Genomic DNA, 21,946 nt, shown 5'->3' with positions numbered 1-21,946 from the left:
TTAGAACTTGACCGAAATCTCATTAATATATACATGCGTAGTAAAATTCATCAAAACCAGATAAAAATTGTAGACTTTATCGTGCATACAAGCCAAATTTAACTAAGTTAAGGGCAATAACTCTGAAAACGTTCATCCGAATATTACCAATTTAGAAATTGTCTGAGATTACATTAATGAATAAATGCATACTAAGTTTCATCAAGATCGAATAAAAATTGTAGCCTTGATCGTGCATACAAGCCAAATTTAACTAAGTTAAGGGCAATAACTCTGAAACCGTTCATCCTATTATTACCAATTTCGAACTTAACCGAGATCTCATATACCAAGTTTTATCAATATCAGATAAAAGCTGTAGAATTTATCGTGTAAACAAGAAATGTGGACGGACGAACGGACAAACCAATGGACGGGACGGACAGACATGGGCGACGGCAATATGCGCCCACATTTCCATTTGGACGTATAAAAATAGAAACAAATCCAAGGTGATTGGCTTGTGTAATGAAATTTTAAACTATTTTAACATTCAACAAGAAGCGTCTCAGATGCTATAAATATACCCGACACAAATTGAAGTGAGTCATTTTGTGCATTACGCATATTCGACCCAATAGGGTTTAAATACAACAAGTATGTATGTATTTAGTTAGCACAGTAGACTACATCGCTTAATACAGGTACAGTTTATATTATATTTCTTATGTTCTAAAGCGTAAATGTACATTTACATAATGGATTTATAAACATAACATGAATGTATATACACATGAAATAAATGTATAAGTAGATGTATATACATGACATGAATGTAAATATACTTAAGATAAATGTATATACACATAAAATAAATGTATATACATCAAATAAATGTATATACATCAAATAAATAAATGAATAAGTAGGTGTATATACATAACATGAATGTAAATATACTTAAGATAAATGTATATACATCTAATAAATAAATGAATAAGTAGATGTATATACATAACATGAATGTAAATATACCTAAGATAAATGTAAATACATCTAATAAATAAATGAATAAGATGTATATACATAAAATGAATGTAAATATACTTACGATAAATGTATATACATCAAAGAAATAAAATAATAAGTAGATGTATATACATAAAATGAATGTAAATACATAAAATGAAAATTTGATTATATTTTATGTTACAGGAACAAGAAATTATCTCTGGAGATAAAGCGATAAAAAATCACAATGCTGAAATACTTCCTGTTGCTCATTCTAGCAACCTACATATTTTCTACAACGAATTCTGAAATCTCTGAACCGTGTGTGAACAGTGGGAACAGAACAGTTTGTTATTGTACCAGGAATAAAACTTATGTGAATTGTTCTTCACAAGGATTAAAAAAAATCCCACAAATTAAATTCAAATATAAAGTACTAGACTTCAGTAATAATGCACTTAGACACTTAAACAGTTTTATGTTCAGTTCTGTTCATACAAAAGGTGTCTACGAATTAAACTTTTCCGAAAACGAAATCAGCTATATTGAAGAAAACTCTCTATCAGTGTTTAAAAACTTGACATTTTTGGATTTGAGCTCAAACCCAATTAATAATTCGGTATTGAGGAACGGATTGTGGAATATATCGAAGTCTCTTCATCAAATAGGTCTGTCGAATTTGAGTCTTCAACGTTTTGAAGCGGGTTTATTCAAACCATTAAAACACACCATATTACAGAAATTAAGCTTACGCTATAACAATTTCAAAATGGTCTTCATGGACAAAATGTTTACGCATTTACCACATTTGAAAGAACTAAATTTTTCGAATAATCATATCGAGTATATGACATTATCGCCCTCTACAACTTTGACCACATTCAGATTATCAGGAAACCACTTAACTAAGTTTCCCAGTTTTGTGAACAGAGTAAAGCTTTATTTCCAAATCTACAGAAACTTTATATCGACAGAAATTGCATATACAAAATTGCTAGTAGCAGAATAGATTGCCTCAAGAAACTCAAATACCTGAATATATCTGAATTGCACATGGAGATTATACCAAATAATCTGTTTAGCAAATTAACTTCACTGAGAAGATTGTATATTGAACATAGTGATAGTCTGAAGAGTATACACCCTTTAGCTTTCAACAGTTCTAGTTTGGACACTCTCTTCATTCGCAGCAACAAATTATTTTTTTATGAACCTTATGTTAACCCACGGTCAATTTTAGCCAACACTCCGAATTTAAAATACTTGGACATTTCTGACAATATTTTGGGCAAGATGTCTGAACGTGATTGGACAGAAATGCTAAAATGTGTGCCGAAGTTATTGTTCTTGGGTATTAGCATGGGAGAGATCGAAAAGCTCCCAGAAGTCGTTCCCGGGTATCTACACAATCTGAATGATTTTAGAGCTGAATACAATGGAATTACCAAAATCCCAGCGAATTATTTGTCACCATTGAAGAAACTGCTACAGCTCTATCTAAACGACAACAAACTATCAAAAATCAACGAGGGCGACCTTCCTAAATCTTTAGAAATCATCAATTTAGCCTTTAACCCGTTTGTTTGTGACTGTAGATTACTTTGGTTTAAGAACTTCATTGAGAAAAATCCCCAAATTTTCCCCTACTATCCGCGACTGTATTTATGTGAAAATGAGAAGCCACTCGCTGATTTTAGAATCACAATTAAATCTTGCCTCTTTAGCCAGAAAATTAACAACATTATTATGAGTACTTCCTTAGGTTTGGTGTGTTTAGTATTGGGATTTTCTGTCGTTTACCACTACAGATGGCGTTTGCGGTATTTTGTTCACGTTTTGAATCTCCACAGAAGGAAATATTTCAGTTCAAACGGTCAGATATTTCTATATGATATATATGTAGTCTGTGCTGATATCAGCTGTGAAGAAGTATATATTAGAGAAAAATTGGTTACAATATTGGAAAACGATGGTAAAACAGTTTTCTTTCCTCGACGTGACGCATCACCAAATAAACCAACTGTGACAGAAACATTAGAACAAATGGATAGAAGTAAATGTATTCTAATCTGTATTTCTGATGCCTTTTCTTCAGACCAACTCTGTGAATTTCAAGTTAACATGGCATTAGAACGTTCAATACACGATAGAGATTGTACAGTTATTGTTGTTATTTTAGAAGAACTTTCTCCTGATAATGTCAATAAAACAATCAATCATTTATTAAGGACACATCAAAATTATCTTCTCTGGAATGAAGAAGGTGAGGCAAATGCTTTGTTTTGGAGAAAATTTAATGAATATATTGCATAGATTCTTAATTTATTTATCATGTCTTAATGCACACAATCTGTATATCAGAGGTTCATTGATCATGGAGAGAGTAAAACTTAGCCATGATAAGAGTTTCGTTCAACCTTTTGTTGCAGTCACGACATTTGTCATATTTACTCTAACGTCCTCAACGGATTACCAACAATTAATCGGTTAATGAATAATTAATCCAGGTACTAAACCGCAAAATTAAAACCCGAAATAACATGTATTATTGGTAGCAGGTGACGAACTTTTTTGTATGAGCAAGTATTAAATCAGTCATAAATGAGGAAGTATTTCATAACGATATCCTTCTTACATTTATATACATTTAAACTAATACTGATGAAGTTTGTTCCTGTTGAATTTTATAACCATTCTTCTGTCGCCATTTTATTTAAATTAGCATACCCGCATATATTTTATTAAAGGGATTCTTAAGTTTTGTTAACTTTTTATGTATAGCGGGGACACTCATAGTATCAATTTGCACAATTCAAATTTTCATTCCGACAATTGTTGTTCTTGCAATTCCACTAAAACTAACGGTTTTATGACGCCACTAGAGGGGAACTGCATATATATTAATAGTAGCTTCCGGTAGATCCCTTCTAGTGACGTCATAAAACGTTAGTTCTAAAGAGTTTAGAAAACCTCTTTACAATCCCTTTAATATTAGTTTTCTATATTTTCTTAAATTATCCATGATATTGTTTTTTGTTTTTGTTTATTTGTATGATACTTTGCAGTTTAATTTGTAGTTAAGTGGGAACTAATGAAAATTGGTTGCTAAAATAAAGTTTTTTTTTTAACTATTTCTTTATGAATAAGGACAACCGCTCGGCACAGGAAACGAGTTATCAGTTCAGGCAGAATTCAATCGTATATATGTTTCTTTAAAGCAATAGTTTCCGTGTGTGATTAAATTTATGTGAAAAATGAACCATCCGTAGCTTTTCGTTTTCCACACAATATAACTTTGAACAAAATAAAATTGTTTATTCCTGACCTTATTGATTCTCAAGTTTTCTTTTTGAACTAAATTACTATCGTCTTTAAGAAAAGTACATGAAAGTACCTTGGTAAACGGCTGGAGTTTTTGTTGATACGTTTCCTTTTTTAACAAAACACGTATAGAAATTGAAATGTCTAGATTGAGGTATATTTGAAGGGATTTTCCTATGTTTGTTTAATTTTAGTACTTCTGAAGACTATTTATATATATATATATCCAAGATCCCAAATCAATCCCAGAAAAAGACGAACTATCATAATCTTTCCAATACTCTATATTTTAATGACACCATTCCCTAACATTGCGAAGAAATAAATTTAACGACAATCTTCTTCTATAAGATATTATTAACTAGGTGCTGAAGTTTTTAAACCAACTAATTGTCAAATCGCTATGTATGACATAGTGCTGGCACGATATATCGGTGAATCGAGATACGACATGCCGTGATACGCACATCGTAGTGCGACGTCGTGTATCGATATTTGACGTTACCTTTTATTACATAAAAAAAGTGGAGATTTTTATAAGTTGGTTTATGATATAACATTCTTTTTCACTGAAATTGTTAGGAACTATTTTTTTAAGACAATGGACGCTAACCACTTCTATCGACTACATTACCAAATACCATAAGCAAAACTAGCAAAAATTATGAGGGAATTACTTGTTCTTCCAGGGCTAATAAAAAAAAATACTGCAAGCGTTTTAGAGTTTCACCAACAAAATCTGTCCGCCTAAAAACAGTTTTTGAAAATATGTTGTATGCAACTGTTTCATAGGCCGATGGTTAAGATAAGGCTGGTAATATGGCTTAGCTTCCAATGATACAGTATTTATGATAATTTGGCTCAAAGTTCAAGGGAAGCAACTCTTTACCATTTATATTTGTATCATACTTAATTAAATCACAATCTGGTCGAAATTGACTTAATTATATTGAACATTTCGACAGTGGCGTATGGGAGCTAATGTTTGGACCATCCCACATTAGAAAATCCACAATGGACAAAATGTCGGAATCGGTCAAAGCAAAACTAGCAAAAATTATGAGGGAATTACTTGTTTTTCCAGGGCTAATAAAAAAATACTACAAGCGTTTTTAAGTTTCACCAACTTAATCAAAATCTGTGCGCCTAAAAACAGTTTTTGAAAATATACTGTATGCAACTCTTGTTTCATAGGCCGATGGTTAAGATAATACTAGTAAAGTGTCTCAGCTTTGAATGATACAATATGATAATTTGATTCAAAGTTCAAGGGAAGCAACTCTTTACCATTTATATTTGTATCCTACTTAAATCACAATCTGGTTGGAATTTACATAATTATATTGAACATTTAGACAGTGGCGTATAGGAGCTAATGTTTGGGTCATCCCACATTAGAAAATCGAGAAAGGACAAAATGTCAAAGCAAAACTAGCAAAATTTATGGGGAAATTACTAGATTTTCCAGGGCTAATAAAAAATATTGCAAGCGTTTTAAAGTTTCACCAACATTAACAAAATATGTCCGCCTAAAACCAGTTTTCGAAAATATGTTGTATTCAATCCAGTTTCATAGGCCGGTTGTTAAGACTGTGGTAAAGTGGCTTAGCTTCGAATGATACAATATTTATGATAATTTGATTCAAAGTTTAAGGGGAGTAACTCTTTACCATTTATATTTCTATTATACTTAAATTACAATCTAGTTAGAATTTACATAATTATATTGGACAGTGGCATACGAAAGAGCTAATGTATGGGCCAACCCACATAGGAAAATTTTCCAGACTAGTCCCCTCACGAGAGACAAGACGCTTTTTTCAATTTTAGCAGCTCTTTTGCTCCATGGGGAGTGACCAAATTGAAAGGTCCCAAAAAAGACCTAAACACCCTACATTTCATAAATTCTTACACCAAACAACACCTAAACATCCTACATTTCATAAATTCCTACACCAAAAGCACCTTCAATCAATTCCAACATTCCATCAACCCCCACCCCAAAAAGGGACCTATTCACCCTAAATTTCATTAAATTTTACGAAAAAAGCATATTAAAAATACCCTTATATAAAATAACTTCCTTGTTTCGCTTAACATCCGGTTATAATAATGTAGAAACTTCTAGAAGGAAGATAACTCTTGTTTTGGAGAAAAAAAAAACAGACCACAATTTTCTACTCAATTTGTAAACCTTAAAAATGGCAAATAAAATACTAGATCCAATCTTTAAATTATACGATCCGATTCGTTATTCATTTAACAAGAAAAAAGAGGATTATATTATCATCTCACCGACTGTTGGTTCTAAATCCCAGTTGAATGATAGTGGTAGATTACCTTCGAAATAAATTCATTATCGAATTGGTTGCTTCTTTCCGATGCTTATTGCAGATGCGATTTCAAAATAAAAGATTGAACTCCCAATGAAAATCGTGTACCAGAAACTAGTACAACGTTAGAAAACAATTTCTTTCCATTTTTATTTAGCGAGATGGTTTTGGAAGCTGGTTCAAATCCGATAGAAACAATTAAACACCCTGGGGCATTCGACACAATGTTGAAAACAGTTTTATATCCTAAAGATTGGATACCCGATGTTGGCGATGGAAGTGTTTTAAAAGAACCGGTAAGAAATCTTGCAAATGATGCTGATTTAGCTAGAGTGAGAGTTGTTACTCGAAACACAATAGAAAGAGTAGCACGAGCAGCTAATCATGGATTTGAAAAACGAGTACTTCAGTATAATAATGTTGTGGAGAATAATAGGTGGGATAATTACGTAAATTGGAAATTATATCCTTTATTCGGTCTGTTGGAACACAGAAAGGTTTCCATAGGGTTACCATATAAAATTCATCTACAAAGAGAAATCAACGATGATAAGATATTTTTTTGAGAGAATGCTTCAAATGCAAAATTAGAAATAACTCCAACTTTTCATACCCGTAATAACACCATCAATTGAAGTAGAAACGAGAATATTCAACTCATTAACTAAAGATAATTGAAATAGCTTTTCTTCATAGTAATACGGTAGGTAGCATGACTTTAACTGGAGAATTCACCACATGGCCAATCACTAACACTATTAAACCAGCAAGATATTTAATGGTTGGTTTCAAGAACTTACCAGATTCTCAAACGAATAATGTCTTCAGAGTGGCAATGAACCAAACTCAAGATCCTTTAATCCATAAAGTTCAAGTAAGATTAAACAACGATAATTATCCTAACCAACCTTTAACAATTAATCCAACCACAAAGGATCGTAATGAATTGTATAGAAACTAAAAAAACGTGTGAATTATTTGGAAATCCACCTCAGAGTGAATATGTAGATTTTGCACTTATCATCATCTTCTGTTTTGATCTATCAGTTCACCAAGATCTTTTCAAAACAGGAGTCAACATAAATATTCATATTGAAAAACCACAAGGAGATGTGACCGGGTATTTTTTTATTATTGGAAGAAGCAAAACGTTTAATTAAAATAGCAGATAGAAGAATGATAAGAATTGAGTAAAAAATACACCCTTAAAAATGAAACCAGAAACTTTAGTTATGAAAATAATAGAAGCTGTTGAAACAGCTTCCCCAACTGTAATAACTTTCAATGGTAAAAAAATCAGCATAACTAAAAAAAACTTATTGATAAATATAAATATTGTAAAGTCAGAGACGATATAGATTTAGAAAGAATTGACGCGAACGCAAAAGAAGGTGGATTTTTACCTCTCCTACCTTGATATTTGGTGGTATTGCAACGGCTGTTGGAATAACAAAAACCGTCAACTCAAAGAAAGCAGCTGATGAAGAACGCAGACATAATTTAGCAATCGAAAAGGAAGCACGAGGTTCAGGAGTGGCAGATATATTAGAAAACAGTTAAAGAATTGGAAAAAGATTTGGGGAAGAAACCAAGAGAACAATGATTAAATAAATTAGTAGATAGTATTGACACAGGAGAAGTCAAAGTCAAACATAAGGGTAATGGAATATTTTTAAAAAACATACGCACTGGAGAAGGAATATATCTTTCAAAGTATAAAGGAGATGGAGTGATTTGTGGAACAAAATAAAAAAACAGAAAAATGGGAAAGAAATTCAAACATTCAGGAATATTTCCTAGTAACCCAATGCTCATGTGTATTTGCGGTAGTTCCGGTTCTGGGAAAACTCATATCACTTGTAACATGTTGACAATATCACACCTTTTAGATTTCAATTCATTATATATCTACACAACAACACCAGAGCAATCCTATTATCAATTTCTCAAAGCTTTAGAATATTACGAAGAAAACGAAGAAGAAGTGGAAATAAAAGATATCATAGATAACTACATTAAAGCAAAGAATCCATCTTTCAATCCAACGGATATAAAAGTTTTTCTTACGAAAATGTTAATGATCTAGACATGTCTAATATTGATAGCAATCGAAAGAACTTAAATTTGTTTGACGACTGCGTAGCGCAAAGAAATCAAGCTGTTCAACAAGAATTCTTCACGAAAGGAAGACATCACAACTCTCACTGCATATACCAATCCCAATCTTTTTACGGGATGGATTCTATGTTCATTAGAAAAAATGCAAATTCTTTTTTATCATTTGAATTAAATGATAAAGATTTATCTCAAATCATTCAGTCGATAAATCACGGAATGGATAGAGATATATTTAAAAAGGTTTGTAAAGCTCAATGGAGAAACCCAGATGATCATGGATATGTATTTGTAAATACTAGAAAACCTGCCGGTGAAAGAGTTATGATCGACATATGTTAATTTTATTTTTTTTTAAATGGATAATTGGAATAATATTTTAAAAAGAAATAGAGAATATATCAAGCTAAGAATAAAACAAAAACCCAAGTTGAAAATAACAAATTTCAACAACTTGGATTAACAGAAAATCTACAAACTCTATTTCATCCAATATTAAAATCCCAAGAGGATATTAAGAAGAAATTAGCTCTAGAACCCACACCTCATATACCCCAAACCGATTGAATATGGTGGTATTATAATCAGGACCTTTGATGATATAAAACGTCTTTTTTCAAACCCTAGCCCAGATTTACCAAAGAGTATTAAACCAATCATTGATGAAGTGGGGCTAATGTTTAATAATTTTAGAATAAGATTTAAGCCAAATTCCCCCGAATTTATAATCGATACAAAAGATTTTATATACACATTAACAGATGGATTAATAGGTTTAATGAATGGCGGGTTATGCCGATTATAAGGATTTAGTATCATACTCTTATATAAGAAAGACGGGGCCCGAAACAAGAAGATTGAAAGAAGTTGATTTATATGTAACAAAAGTTATTGAGCAAGATGAAGAGGAGTTAGATGATTATGCAGAAGATTATCCAATCATACAAGAAATAGACGAATTCGAAAATATGGTATCTGGACAAGGTATAACGTTCTTATCCGACAAAAACGAGGAACTACTTAATAGATTACAAATAATATTACATTAAAAAGACTCCTAGAAAAGGGTATTATAGATAAAAATGATTATAAAAGCGTGATTAAAAATGTCAAATAAAGAACAACTATCACCTCAAATAAATCAGACATTAAATTGTCTCTAGATTATGAGTACGAACTCGATCGCAATCAAGAATATGAATTAGGATTAAAGTATTTCTCTGTTTACAATTCCATTAGAAATATCAACGAAAAAAATAATCAAATAAAAATATCAACAGATAATGGAGTTACATTCAAAACCATACGTTTATACCAGGAAGCTACGAATACGTAGCCATTAAACAATATTGAATTCGAAAGTAATTTGAATCTGAACAAAATAAAATTGATATTACGAAATAATAGTTGATTTCAACGTAGAAAATTCATTGAATGCGTTACTAGGATTTGATAAACAAATATACACGCAATCCACTTTAGCACCACACAAAGCTAATATCGAGAATGATATCGATGTGATAAATATACATTGCAATTTGATAAACGGTGGATTTTTCAATAAATTCAAACGTCAGATTATTTTCAGTCTTCCAACATTCACTGTACCGACTGGATATAGAATTATAGAGAGACCGTTTCAAACGACATATTTACCACTTAATTCCTTTATGATTAAAGATATAAATCTGGAAATCAAAGATGGTAAAAATAGGGTTATAGATTTTGGTAACGAGGAAATTGTTATTCCACTTCATTTAAAACAAAAGTTATTGAGTAATTAAACACTCTTCATTCTCTTCTTGAATAGTTAGATAATCGAAATCATCAAATTCATAGTTTTCACCCAAACTCAATTCATCTTTATCACCATAAGGATACATAATTCCTTCATCGTCCGGTGCTTTTCTCTTAACGAGATTCAGATAACTTCTGAAAACTTTCATTTGTTTATCATCATCCTTTGGAATAACTACTCCATTGCTGAAACTTTTTTCCCATGGTTTCTTAAATACATTCGTCACATCATGTCCACTAGCTAATCGAATATAATCTTCTACAGCTATCTTATTAGAGTAACCCTTAAACGTTTTCTTTTCTTTTAGAATACCGTCGGAAGTTAGAATGATATTATATTTAACTTTTGGCGCTAAATATAAACCATATATAATTCCACCATCGCCGTAATCATTCTTTCCTTTACAATAATCATTTTCGGACACCAATCCAGCTTCATTTAATTTATCCCAATTGCTAGACGAAATGTATAAACTATCAGTATCTGTATAGTAAATTTCCAGCTTATAAAATCCATCTATTACGCGAATAAAATTATTCATTATTTTTTTACTGTGAGCTAATACGAATGATCCCAAATGACTAGGTGTTAGTCGTGTAGATTTAGGAGGTATACAGTCAAATTCTTTTTCTTCTTCATTTATCTCAACGATATATTGAGTCTCATTCACTTTAGGATAGCTTTTGACGTGTGAATCGAAGTTGGCTTTTAAAGTTGCTTCACTCCATAAATGTCCCGATGTAGTTATATCCTTCTGAATAGATTTACCATACAATGAATTACCTAATAATTTCATGCAATTACTATCTACGATATTACCTTCTCGTTTATATTTATTTCTTAGATCTCTCAAAATTAAAATATAATCTCTAAATGGTGGAGTTTTAAAATTTTCTTCGTATACTATACCATCTAATATTCTAATAATTCGTCCAAAGGCTTTAACTATTTCTTGAATATCAATCGATGTTAAAACTTCTGAACAGAAACCATTTCTGAACCTGATTTTAGTGCCAGTTTCCTTATTACCTTCTTTGTTCGTAAAAGTAATTTTATCTTTAGCTGGTATGGGTTGGAAGAACATGTTAGTAGGATATTCAAACCAGACTTTTTAAATAGCCGTTCTAGGTCTGAATTTCTGCTCTTTAAAGAGCTTAACAAATTCTTTATTTTCTTCCGGTAGAAACGGTCTACCACTCTCCGCTTTAGGATATTCGCTGTCTAAATTAGACATGGCGGAAGCGTCAAAGGCCATTAGTTTAGTACATTTTTTTTAAGTTTTAAATTAACTTCCGTTTTATCTTTTTTACTTTTACTATATTCTTTAAATAAATCAATTATATTATCACTTTCACTAAACTCCTTTAATACATTACAAATTTCATCCATTTTATTCGTTTCAAATGATTTTCTGTTAGTCGAAACTCTTCCTCCTTTAATGGATTGTCTGATAAAATATCTTATAAAAGGGTGTGTATGTGAGTAAACTTTTTCTACGTTTTCTTTTTCGGTGTGTTTTGGAACCATTCTAGTAGTTTCATACCATTCTTCTTCTACCATTTCTTTATGGTAATGATACAAATAATACCAACCCTTTAAAGATAAAGAAGGAGCCGTTAGATTATTGGAAATATTCTGAAATACAACTTCTTTCATAACTTTGTTATATTTTATCAAACAAGCTCCAAGACATAACGTATCTCTTTTAGCGTAAGGTTCCCATTCGTGTCTTCCCAATTATCTTCGGTGTATTTTGCAATATTGATATCAGTGATCTTTCTCAAATTCATCGGTAGATTAGATGAATTTCCCCATGCCGCCAAACTAAATTTTCATGTTGATAGGAACATATGAAATTAATATTTTGCAAATAATTAATTAGATACTCCCAAATGTACAGGCCTAGGGTGGAGCAGACACTTTATTTAGAAATTAGGATTAAGGGTCTTGATATTGGGTTTTCTTCTGTTCTTATTCTGATCTGAAATTAGAAAGTAGAAGTATAGTATCTGTTATGTACTGATTGTTTTTAATTTACTATGAACAATATTATCATTTAAGTTCTTATTTTTTGAATATGCAACTATCTTTCTGCTTATAGACATGGGGGAATTTCTCTTGAAGGCTCTTAAGGTGGGCATGAACTATCTTGCTTGCTCGATTGCTGGTTGTATTAAACGGGACAACAAAGGGTGCTATGCTTACAATATGATGAATATTTAGTCCTATAGGTCTTGCTGTATTCAATGTCTCAATCCAATGGGCTTCCCTAGATTGACGGAATTTGGTAGTTTCATCTTCGGGCAAGACGATTTCTATACGCTTAATTGGGATTAGGGTGAGATCGTCTATTGAATGGTCGTCGAGGTTGAAATGATTAGAAACAGGCTTGTCTTTCTTTAATTTGATGTCTGACCTATGAGCATTAAAGCGAGCTCGTAAATTATTCTTAGTTTCTCCTACATATTGTTTGGGGCATTTCTTGCATGAAATTAAATATATTACATTCGAATGTTCTAATGTTAGATGTTCCTGGATCGGGTACCTTTTATTCGTAGAGTTGCTTACAAAATAATGAGTTTCTGGTATAAAGGGACATTTTTTGCATCTACTGGACAAACATGGAGCACTTCTTAAACCTGGAGGTACTTCGGCATAAAGTCTGTTTTTAGCTTCTATCTGTGCTAAGGTGGAATTTTTTATGTTTCATAAAAATCGTTTAGAGTACCCACGCTCTTTCAGTTTTGAGAAAACAATCGTACAGGCTTGGTTGAAATCAGAAGATCTTGTACAAATTCGACGAAATCGTAAAACTTGTGACTTAATTATACCAGAAAAGGTATGTTTTGGGTGAAAGGAGCTCTTGTGCTACTATATTCATTAATTTATTATAAAATTCTTCTGGAACACTATCAGTGGGATTTAAATTTGGAAAGTTATGTTTTATTCTGTCTAACATTTATCTTAGTCTTTCTAAATTAATTAACGTGCAAGAATAAGGAATGGTTTTATTCGTTTCTTTTTCGCTATAGGTTTCGCAATCCCATGCGTATAAACAATCATCGTGAATTGTTGGAAAAACGTTTAGTTTTAGAGGTGAAACTTGTGTTACCGCATTATCATCTCTACAAGTTCTCCATACGTTTTCATCGTAATTATCTTCTATTTCTGTAATGCCTAAGGTTTTGTTATTTCTTCTAATGAGACAGAAATGTGATTTATGTAAGTAAAATACCCAATATATTTCTTCGGATACTTTCTTTGGTTGAAAATGTCTGTTTGGGCATATAAATTTTGAAAATAAGTATTAAATTTCTTATTGAATTCACAGATTCTAGCAGTTGTCATAACCCCTTTTCTGTTTGATTTTGAAAAACTGTTGATGAAATATTGAAATTCTTTTGTGTAGTCTTTGTTCAAAACACGATTTACGCACTATACAAAGCAGTATCCATCGCTTGGTATAAAACAATTTATACTAGCATATTCATTTTAAAAAGTCAGTTTTTTTATGTTCGTTTTGATAAAACCTACCTATGATTTGTTCTTTGCCTTGATCGATTAATTCATATGTCGGAGGTGAAGTGGTGTTTACTTTATCAACGATGAATATTTCGTTTGTCCAGTATCCAACGTAACCTTTTTCGGATTTTCTTTTATATTTGAAAATACGAACTCCATCTCCGACTTTAAATTTGGGTTTGATACTTAAATTCTTTATTTCATTAGTAGTTCGTAGTTATGTTGTGCGTTAATTGACTTTATAATATTTGGATTATTTGTGGCTTGTGTTGGTATGACACCTATAGATGAATGAATTTTGTTATTGTATTCATCTACAACCTCTGGTAATATTTTAAGCCATTTTTTGATTTCAATTCCGTGAACTTTTGGAATAATTTAAAGTTCTATTTTATCTCTCATTAACTACAGCTTTACCTTCATTATGCGTGCTGTAAATTTCAAATCCTAGAGATTTCATATTTTTGTTATAAAATACACTTTCTTTATCTACCCATAGTTTTTCTGAATGTCGGTTAGATTGTTTCATAATCGTTTCAAATGCGTGTTTGACTGATAATCCTGTTTGTTTTTCAAAGGAATAACCCATGCATATCTCGTATACAAATCTATAACTGTTAAGCAATATTTAAATCCTCTTTCGACTGGCATATTAATTAAATCGGCTGACCATATTTCATTTTTTTCAAATACTTTAACTTTTAAAAAGTTTTGAGTTTTTCTAAATTCTTTATGAATTTCATCCGCTAATTTCATGCCCAATTTCATCTTTGCTTTTAACAGTTTTATGATTAGAGCCCTTTGCATTCCCTCTTTGATGTCTTTTCTCCGGGATATTTTGCCCATGGAAATCCAGGAAGAGATCCCAATGATTTTTGTATATCTCATGAACCAAAATAAGTTTTAGGAGCGTGAGCGCCAATCATTTTTATCCGATAACTCTAAAACCTTTTCCTTTCCTTTCTTCTAATCTCCTGTTTCGCAGATCTGTTATTAGTTGTAATTCTTTCAACTCGTTAGATTGTTTCACTGTGTCGCTTATACTCTTTCCCGCTTCCGCGATTGAACCGACGGCTTTCGCTGCGGATGAAATAAGTGATTTGTTTTTTGAAACAAAGCTAGCTACTTTTGGAATTATTTTTGAACCTAGAGAAAATATTGATTAAAAGATTAATATTCGAATTTGTGTTGTTCGTGTTTTAGAATTTAACTCATCCTATTTTTAAATGAGTTAATTTAACGAAGAAATTGTGGTCTGTTTTTTTTTTCCAAAAAAGAGTTATCTTCCTTCTAGAAGAATAATAAATAAATAACATTATTTAAAACGAGGCTATAAAAAAAACCGGATGTTAAGCGAAACAAGGAAGTTATTTTATATAGGGGTATGTTTAATATGCTTTTTTCGTTTAATTTAATGAATAGGTTTTTGGGGCGGGGGTTGGTGGAATGTAGGAATTGATTGAAGATGTTTTTAGTGTAAGAATTTATGAAATGTAGGATGTTTAGGTGTTTTTTGGTGTAAGAATTTATGAAATGTAGGGTGTTTAGGTCTTTTTTGGGACCTTTCAATTTGGTCGCACTTTCCCCATGGAATGAAATGGAAAGGTCTAGTACTACTTTTATCTCATGACCTTGAACTCTTATGACGTCGAGTTTTATATGGCTGGAAGTTTAAGGCAATATTTATCTTCGGGTTTTTTCATATTTCGTTTTCGATTTTAACTTTCCGGTAACGTAATGTACGCACCGAGAGCTTTCCAACGATATATAACAAGCATGACATGACATGCAAATTCAAATTCGCATTCACTTAACATGGAGCTATTATTGTACAATCCTTGTAAATAACCTGTCGACACTTGTTAAATCTAATTTAAATCAAAAGTCCATATTCATTTTAAACCCGCCCTTTTATATTTTTTTAATATGTTTTATGTGCAGTTAGTAAATAAGCTCTGTTATAACTGTAATTTGAGCTTACAGAAGCACATTAAAGGCATACCCCCCACTTAATTTACCAACTTTCTTATTTATTATCCGATTTTCATCAAACGTAGAATGTATGGATAACTACTTGTTACCGGGTACAGTCAAGAAAATATATCTTTGACATATAATAGATTATGAAATTTAATATTCGATAATCGAAAATATTAATTCCTAGCGACAATAATCGATTAATTCGATCACTTTACCCAGCCACTACTGACAGAAACATGTAAACATGTGCATGTCAGGTCATTATTTTGTTTCGAAATCTTGTCCCATTTTTACCTCTGCATTTAATTGTAAGCCAATTAATTTTGATATTATTATTTATGGTCATGGTGGTGGTGTTAGTTTTAGCGATGATGTTGCCTATAATAAAACGTTTAATCTTATTTTACTATTCAACATAAACACAATAATTATTATCTATCTGTCTGTCTGTCTATTTTCTACACCAAAGGCCTTTCAAGAAAGATAACCGTACAAACACAGTCTTACGAAGGAACTGTTTAAGTACACTCTCAAAATACCATCATTATCATATCAACAACATAGATGGACATATCTCCAAATTTCTACAGGTAAAACTTAAAAATAAAGTTCCCCTACTTTATATTTGAAGAGTAAATTATTTGACAATAAAGTAAAAATAGATACAGTAAAAATATATCAGTCACCATTCAAGACCTTGCGACTAGTGGTAAAGTGAATAGCATTTCGCCAACATTCGTCCGCACTATGAGGCGATTGGGGTTACTTACCACCCCCATCCACAATCGTCCATGGAAGAATTTCAAAATTTTCTCTGGCGAAGTTTGATCCCCCGTCCCCCAAAAGACAGAGACCGTTGCCCAAAAGTTAAAAATAGAGAGGATGATGCAATATGTACTCACAAATCTACAGATCTATTGGCAAGGCAATCAAATGAACTTATTGACTAAACCTTTACCACTGGATTTAGGGCATCAAAAACCCTCCTACAACTGTTTTCCTTTTTCGGCATCTTATCGTTAGAAATATCATAAAAAAAATAGTTATCTCTACGCACGAATAAGTAAATCAAATCTGCAAAAATTATTTCAAATCAAATATGGAATTTCCCACATGTATTTTCACCATTGGAATAAACAACGCGAATAAATAGCTGACGTGATTTTCTTACAGTTTAGTTACGTCTGATCAGTGCTCGGACCTGTTTACATCTCTTAATCGGAATTGCAAGGCAGAACCGTAGGTAAACATTTACCTTATTATTTCAGCCGTTTCGGTGAACTGTGCGGTAAAATCGATACAGGAGAAAACAGTAGTAGCAAATCGTGTCCACACTATGTCCGAACACATACCCCGTGTATTCACTTCTTCTATTTTCTACTGTATCGTACACCACACTGGACACCGTTCCTCGTCTATGCACGGTTGAACGTGTACGACTGAGATAAAAAAAAAATTATTAATGTAATTGGGAAGGCAAATAAGACGTGTATGTGAATTTAGGTCACTGTAACTATATACTATAGTTGAAACAGTAATTCTCACGACATGTAAAATGTTGTTCATGGTGAATATACCGTGAGAACTCGTTTTTATCTTCCACATCTCATCGGTTTTGGGACACACACTGGAGGGAAGCCTTCGTGGAAACGGGGGCTATCTTACCATCTTTGTACAGAAGAAGGAAATCGACCAAAATATTGACTAGGGATCAGAGGTTGTAACTTTGTACAGAAAGCATAGACACAGGACTTACACTTATTTAAGTGTTTTGAGTTATGTAAATTTTTCAAACTGTGGAGAATATGAAATTAATAAAATGGACAAATCACATTCGGGATCTCTGGGCTTGGGAAATAGGGTTTACTCTCCAATTATTGCAGTTTATAAGTAATTGCTCTCGTATATTTGCAAGGTAACATCCACATAAAAAATTACCCGAAAGTGATTTTCTATGTTAGACGACATTTTTCAAAAAAAATTGAGGATTAATTGTTGCTGTCGGTCTGTTTTAATCATAAAATGTACTGGGGAGTATATTTGCATAGCATATACAATAATAATTGTCTAGAGACGCACTTTTTGCAACTAATATCTAGATCAGTCTATTTTGATTTGAGGTATATTAAGTAGTTATTAGAACGGATTAAACCACTTAAACCAGATTTATATTATGTTGATAACTATCTATCCTACCTAAAATTAAATTGCTCGTGGTTTGTTATTTAAACCATGGAGAAGAGCACGTAGGTTATATCATTCAATATCTGTTTAAACTCTGAGCATAATACAAACTATGATTACGTAATCATTTTAACCAGTTTTTGGCGTTCTACATGTAAACAGCAAGATAACTAAAGTTAAAACTTTCAGATAAGTAAGCAATCCAGGAGGCACATTTATTGACGGATTTTGATGAAACTTGGTGTAAGTGTCTGTTATCCCCCGAGGATGAACCCTATTGAAAAATCGAAAAAAGATTTGATATGGGTTATTGTCCTTGTTATACACTCTAGAAGGCACAATTCTTGGCGGATTTTTTGGTGAAATTGTTCATTACCACCCATGGATGAACCCTTGTTATTATTGACCTTGTTCTTGAAAATTTCAATTTTTAGCTTGTAAATACTAAAAGGCACGATTCTTGATGGATTCTGACAAAACTTGGCAATATTATTCAGTATCGCCTCTAAAAGTTTAAAAAGTGAATGACTGAAGATTGAATATTTCATTCCGATGATTGTTACTGTACTGCCAAATATTTTTTATTCAAAATCAAAGCTGCCAGTGGGCGTATATTACTTTGCTTGGTAAACTATCTTCTATCACAGAATATCTTAAAATGACGAGTCGTTTGACATTCAAACGCGGATAATTCTGGACACAGATGGATTTGAAGGCTGAAATATATGGTGAGCTTTGAACACCTTAACTGATTGGCTTAGCTAAAAAAAATCCCGTTTATGAGACTCAAGTATGATTGGTCAAAACAATCTTTTCATTATTAATACTATGTTTGATGCAGAATTGTATAATATTTTTGTAATAATTTAGAGGTTTCAAGGTTTCGAATGTTGTTTTCCAGAATCTTCAGAAGTGTGGTGATATAGTTTAGCAGAAGAAAAACATGGCATATATTTGGATTATTATCCTCTCCAGTTTAGCACTATGTGGTCCTACTTACGGCAATCATGACATTGATGTTCCAGTTCCCTGTGTTTGGTACCAGTACAAAATTGTATGTTCCTGTTACAAGATTGAAGAACTTGTCGACTGCTCATCACAGGGGTTATCCATCATCCCGAATATAAATTTTACATTTAAATCACTGAGGATGAAGAACAACTCGTTAACACATCTGAGTTTGGATCTTTTCAAATCTCTCACATATAAAGAACCCTTCAGACTGGACTTTTCCTACAACGATATCAAAACGATTGAAAATGGCTCTCTTTCGGTTTTTAAGAACCTAGCGTTTCTAGATCTCAGTTCGAATCCATTGACTAACGAGGCTCTAACAATTGGTTTAATGAATATCAACAAGTATATACAAAGTTTGAGTTTAGCTCGTCTTTCATTAGACAAGTTTGATGATCGAGTGTTTGAACCGCTAAGACATTCCAGATTACAACATTTAGATGTTCAATACAACAAATTTAATTATGTTCACACCAACCAACTTTTCGAGTTTTTACCATACTTAAGAGTCTTGAATTTTTCAAACAACTACATCAAAGAATTCAATTTTACTTATTCCAAAAAATTAAACCTGTTAAGACTTACTCGTAATGACATCACCTCTGTCCCGTCATTTTGCAATGGGAAAGAACCCATTTTTCCGAACTTGAAAAATCTATACCTGGACAAAAATTGCTTATTTCACATCACACCTGAAAATATCGATTGTTTGAAAAATCTAGAAAGTCTTAATATATCGCAGACAAATATGCATTACTTGCCCGATAACATGTTCAACTCTTTAACATCTTTGAGAACGTTGTCATTGGAATATAGTTCAAGTTTAGCTTACATACACAGGTACGCGTTTAACAGCACAAGTTTGGAACGTATTTTCATTAGAAACAACGGTCTGTATTTTTCCTATCCGAATCTAGATCCCGAGTATATATTTGCTTCAACCCCAAAGTTAACGCACTTGGATATATCCGGCAATAACCTTGAGAAATTGAGCTACACTCAATGGAAGAAGATGTTGAAGAAGATTCGTAGGCTGGTTTATCTGGACATAAGTGGAACTGAATTGGAATTTTTACCTCTGGCGGTATCCGACTATCTACACGATCTATATGATTTGAGAGCCGGTTTTAACGGAATCAAGCGCGTGAATCCCGACTTTTTCGCACCTTTGAAAAAACTCAAAATTCTTTATTTGAATGGAAACAAAATCACCCGAGTGTACGAAAACGATTTGCCTGAAAATTTGGAAGTTTTAAACTTGAGTTATAATCCATTTATTTGTGACTGCAAACTATTGTGGTTTTTAAACTTTCTGAAAATGAATAAAAACATTGTGAAGTATTATCCGAAATTGTATAACTGTTCCACTAGTGTACATTTGGCTGATTTTAACATTACGAAAAAGTCCTGCCTTCTCTCTCAAAACACCAACACTATCATAATAAGTACTTGTTTGACATTGGTCGGATTTATCTTATTGGTTTCCCTCGTTTACCGCTACAGATGGCGTTTGCGGTATTTTGTTCACGTTTTGAATCTCCACAGAAGGAAATATTTCAGTTCAAACGGTCAGAGATTTCTATATGATATATATGTAGTCTGTGCTGATCTCAGTTGTGAAGAAGTTTATATTAGAGAAAACTTGGTTACAATATTGGAAAACGATGGTAAAACAGTTTTCTTTCCTCGACGTGACGCATCACCAAATAAACCAACTGTGACACAAACATTAGAACAAATGGATAGAAGTAAATGTATTCTAATCTGTATTTCTGATGCCTTTTCTTCAGACCAACTCTGTGAATTTCAAGTTAACATGGCATTAGAACGTTCAATACACGATAGAGACTGTACTGTTATTGTGGTTATTTTAGAAGAACTTTCTCCTGATAATGTCAATAAAACAATCAATCATTTATTAAGGACACATCAAAATTATCTTCTTTGGGATGAAGAAGTAGAGGCAAATGCTTTGTTTTGGAGAAAACTTAATGAATATATTGCATAAATTCTTAATTTATTTATCATGTCTTAATGCACACAATCTGTATATCAGAGGTTCATTGATCATGGAGAGAGTAAAACTTAGCCATTTCGTTAAACAATTTGTTGCGGTCACGACATTTGTCATATTTACTCAACGGATTACCAACAATTAATTAATTAACTTTATTTCAATTAGCATACCTGCTTATATTTTATTAAAGGGATTCTAAAGTTTTCTGAACTTTTTATGTATAGCGGGGACACTGATAGTATCAAATTGCACAATTCCAATTTTCATTCCGACAATTGTTCTTGCAATTCCACTAAAACTAACGCGTTTTATGACGCCACTAGAGGGGAACTGCATATTAATAGTAGCTTCCGGTAGCTCCCCTCTAGTGAAGTTATAAAACATGTTAGTTTTAAAGAGTTTAGAAAACCTCTTTACAATCCCTTTAGTATTCGTTTTCTATATTTTCTTAAATTATCCATGATATTTTGAAAAAATATAAAGCAGAATTATTGTTATTGTTTTTTTTATGTTACTTTGTAGTTTAATTTGTAGTTAAGTGGGAACTAATGAAAACTGGTTTCTAAAATAAAGTTTTTTTTTAACTATTTCTTTATGAATAAGGACAATCGCAGCTCGGCACAGGAAACGAGTTATCAGTTCAGACAGAATTCAATCGTATATGTTTCTTTA

General features: G+C 32.1%; 1 protein-coding gene across 1 annotated transcript; it reads left to right on the top strand.

Annotated features, from left to right (window-relative positions):
* Positions 1 to 1,237: 1,237 nt before the first annotated feature.
* LOTGIDRAFT_122743 (hypothetical protein) lies at positions 1,238 to 20,551 on the top strand (the record flags this gene model as incomplete). The annotated part of the gene is made up of 5 exons (XM_009060200.1): positions 1,238 to 1,475; positions 1,928 to 2,110; positions 2,417 to 2,567; positions 19,837 to 20,072; positions 20,379 to 20,551. Coding segments are annotated over 5 exons (981 nt in total), but the record flags the coding sequence as incomplete, so codon positions are not given.
* Between the last annotated feature and the right edge of the window lie 1,395 nt (positions 20,552 to 21,946).

Source organism: Lottia gigantea, assembly GCF_000327385.1.
Source record: "Lottia gigantea unplaced genomic scaffold LOTGIsca_41, whole genome shotgun sequence".
Taxonomy (NCBI): Eukaryota; Metazoa; Mollusca; class Gastropoda; family Lottiidae; genus Lottia; species Lottia gigantea.
Note: the sequence above shows the minus strand (reverse complement) of the source record. Positions and strands in the feature narration are given on the sequence as shown.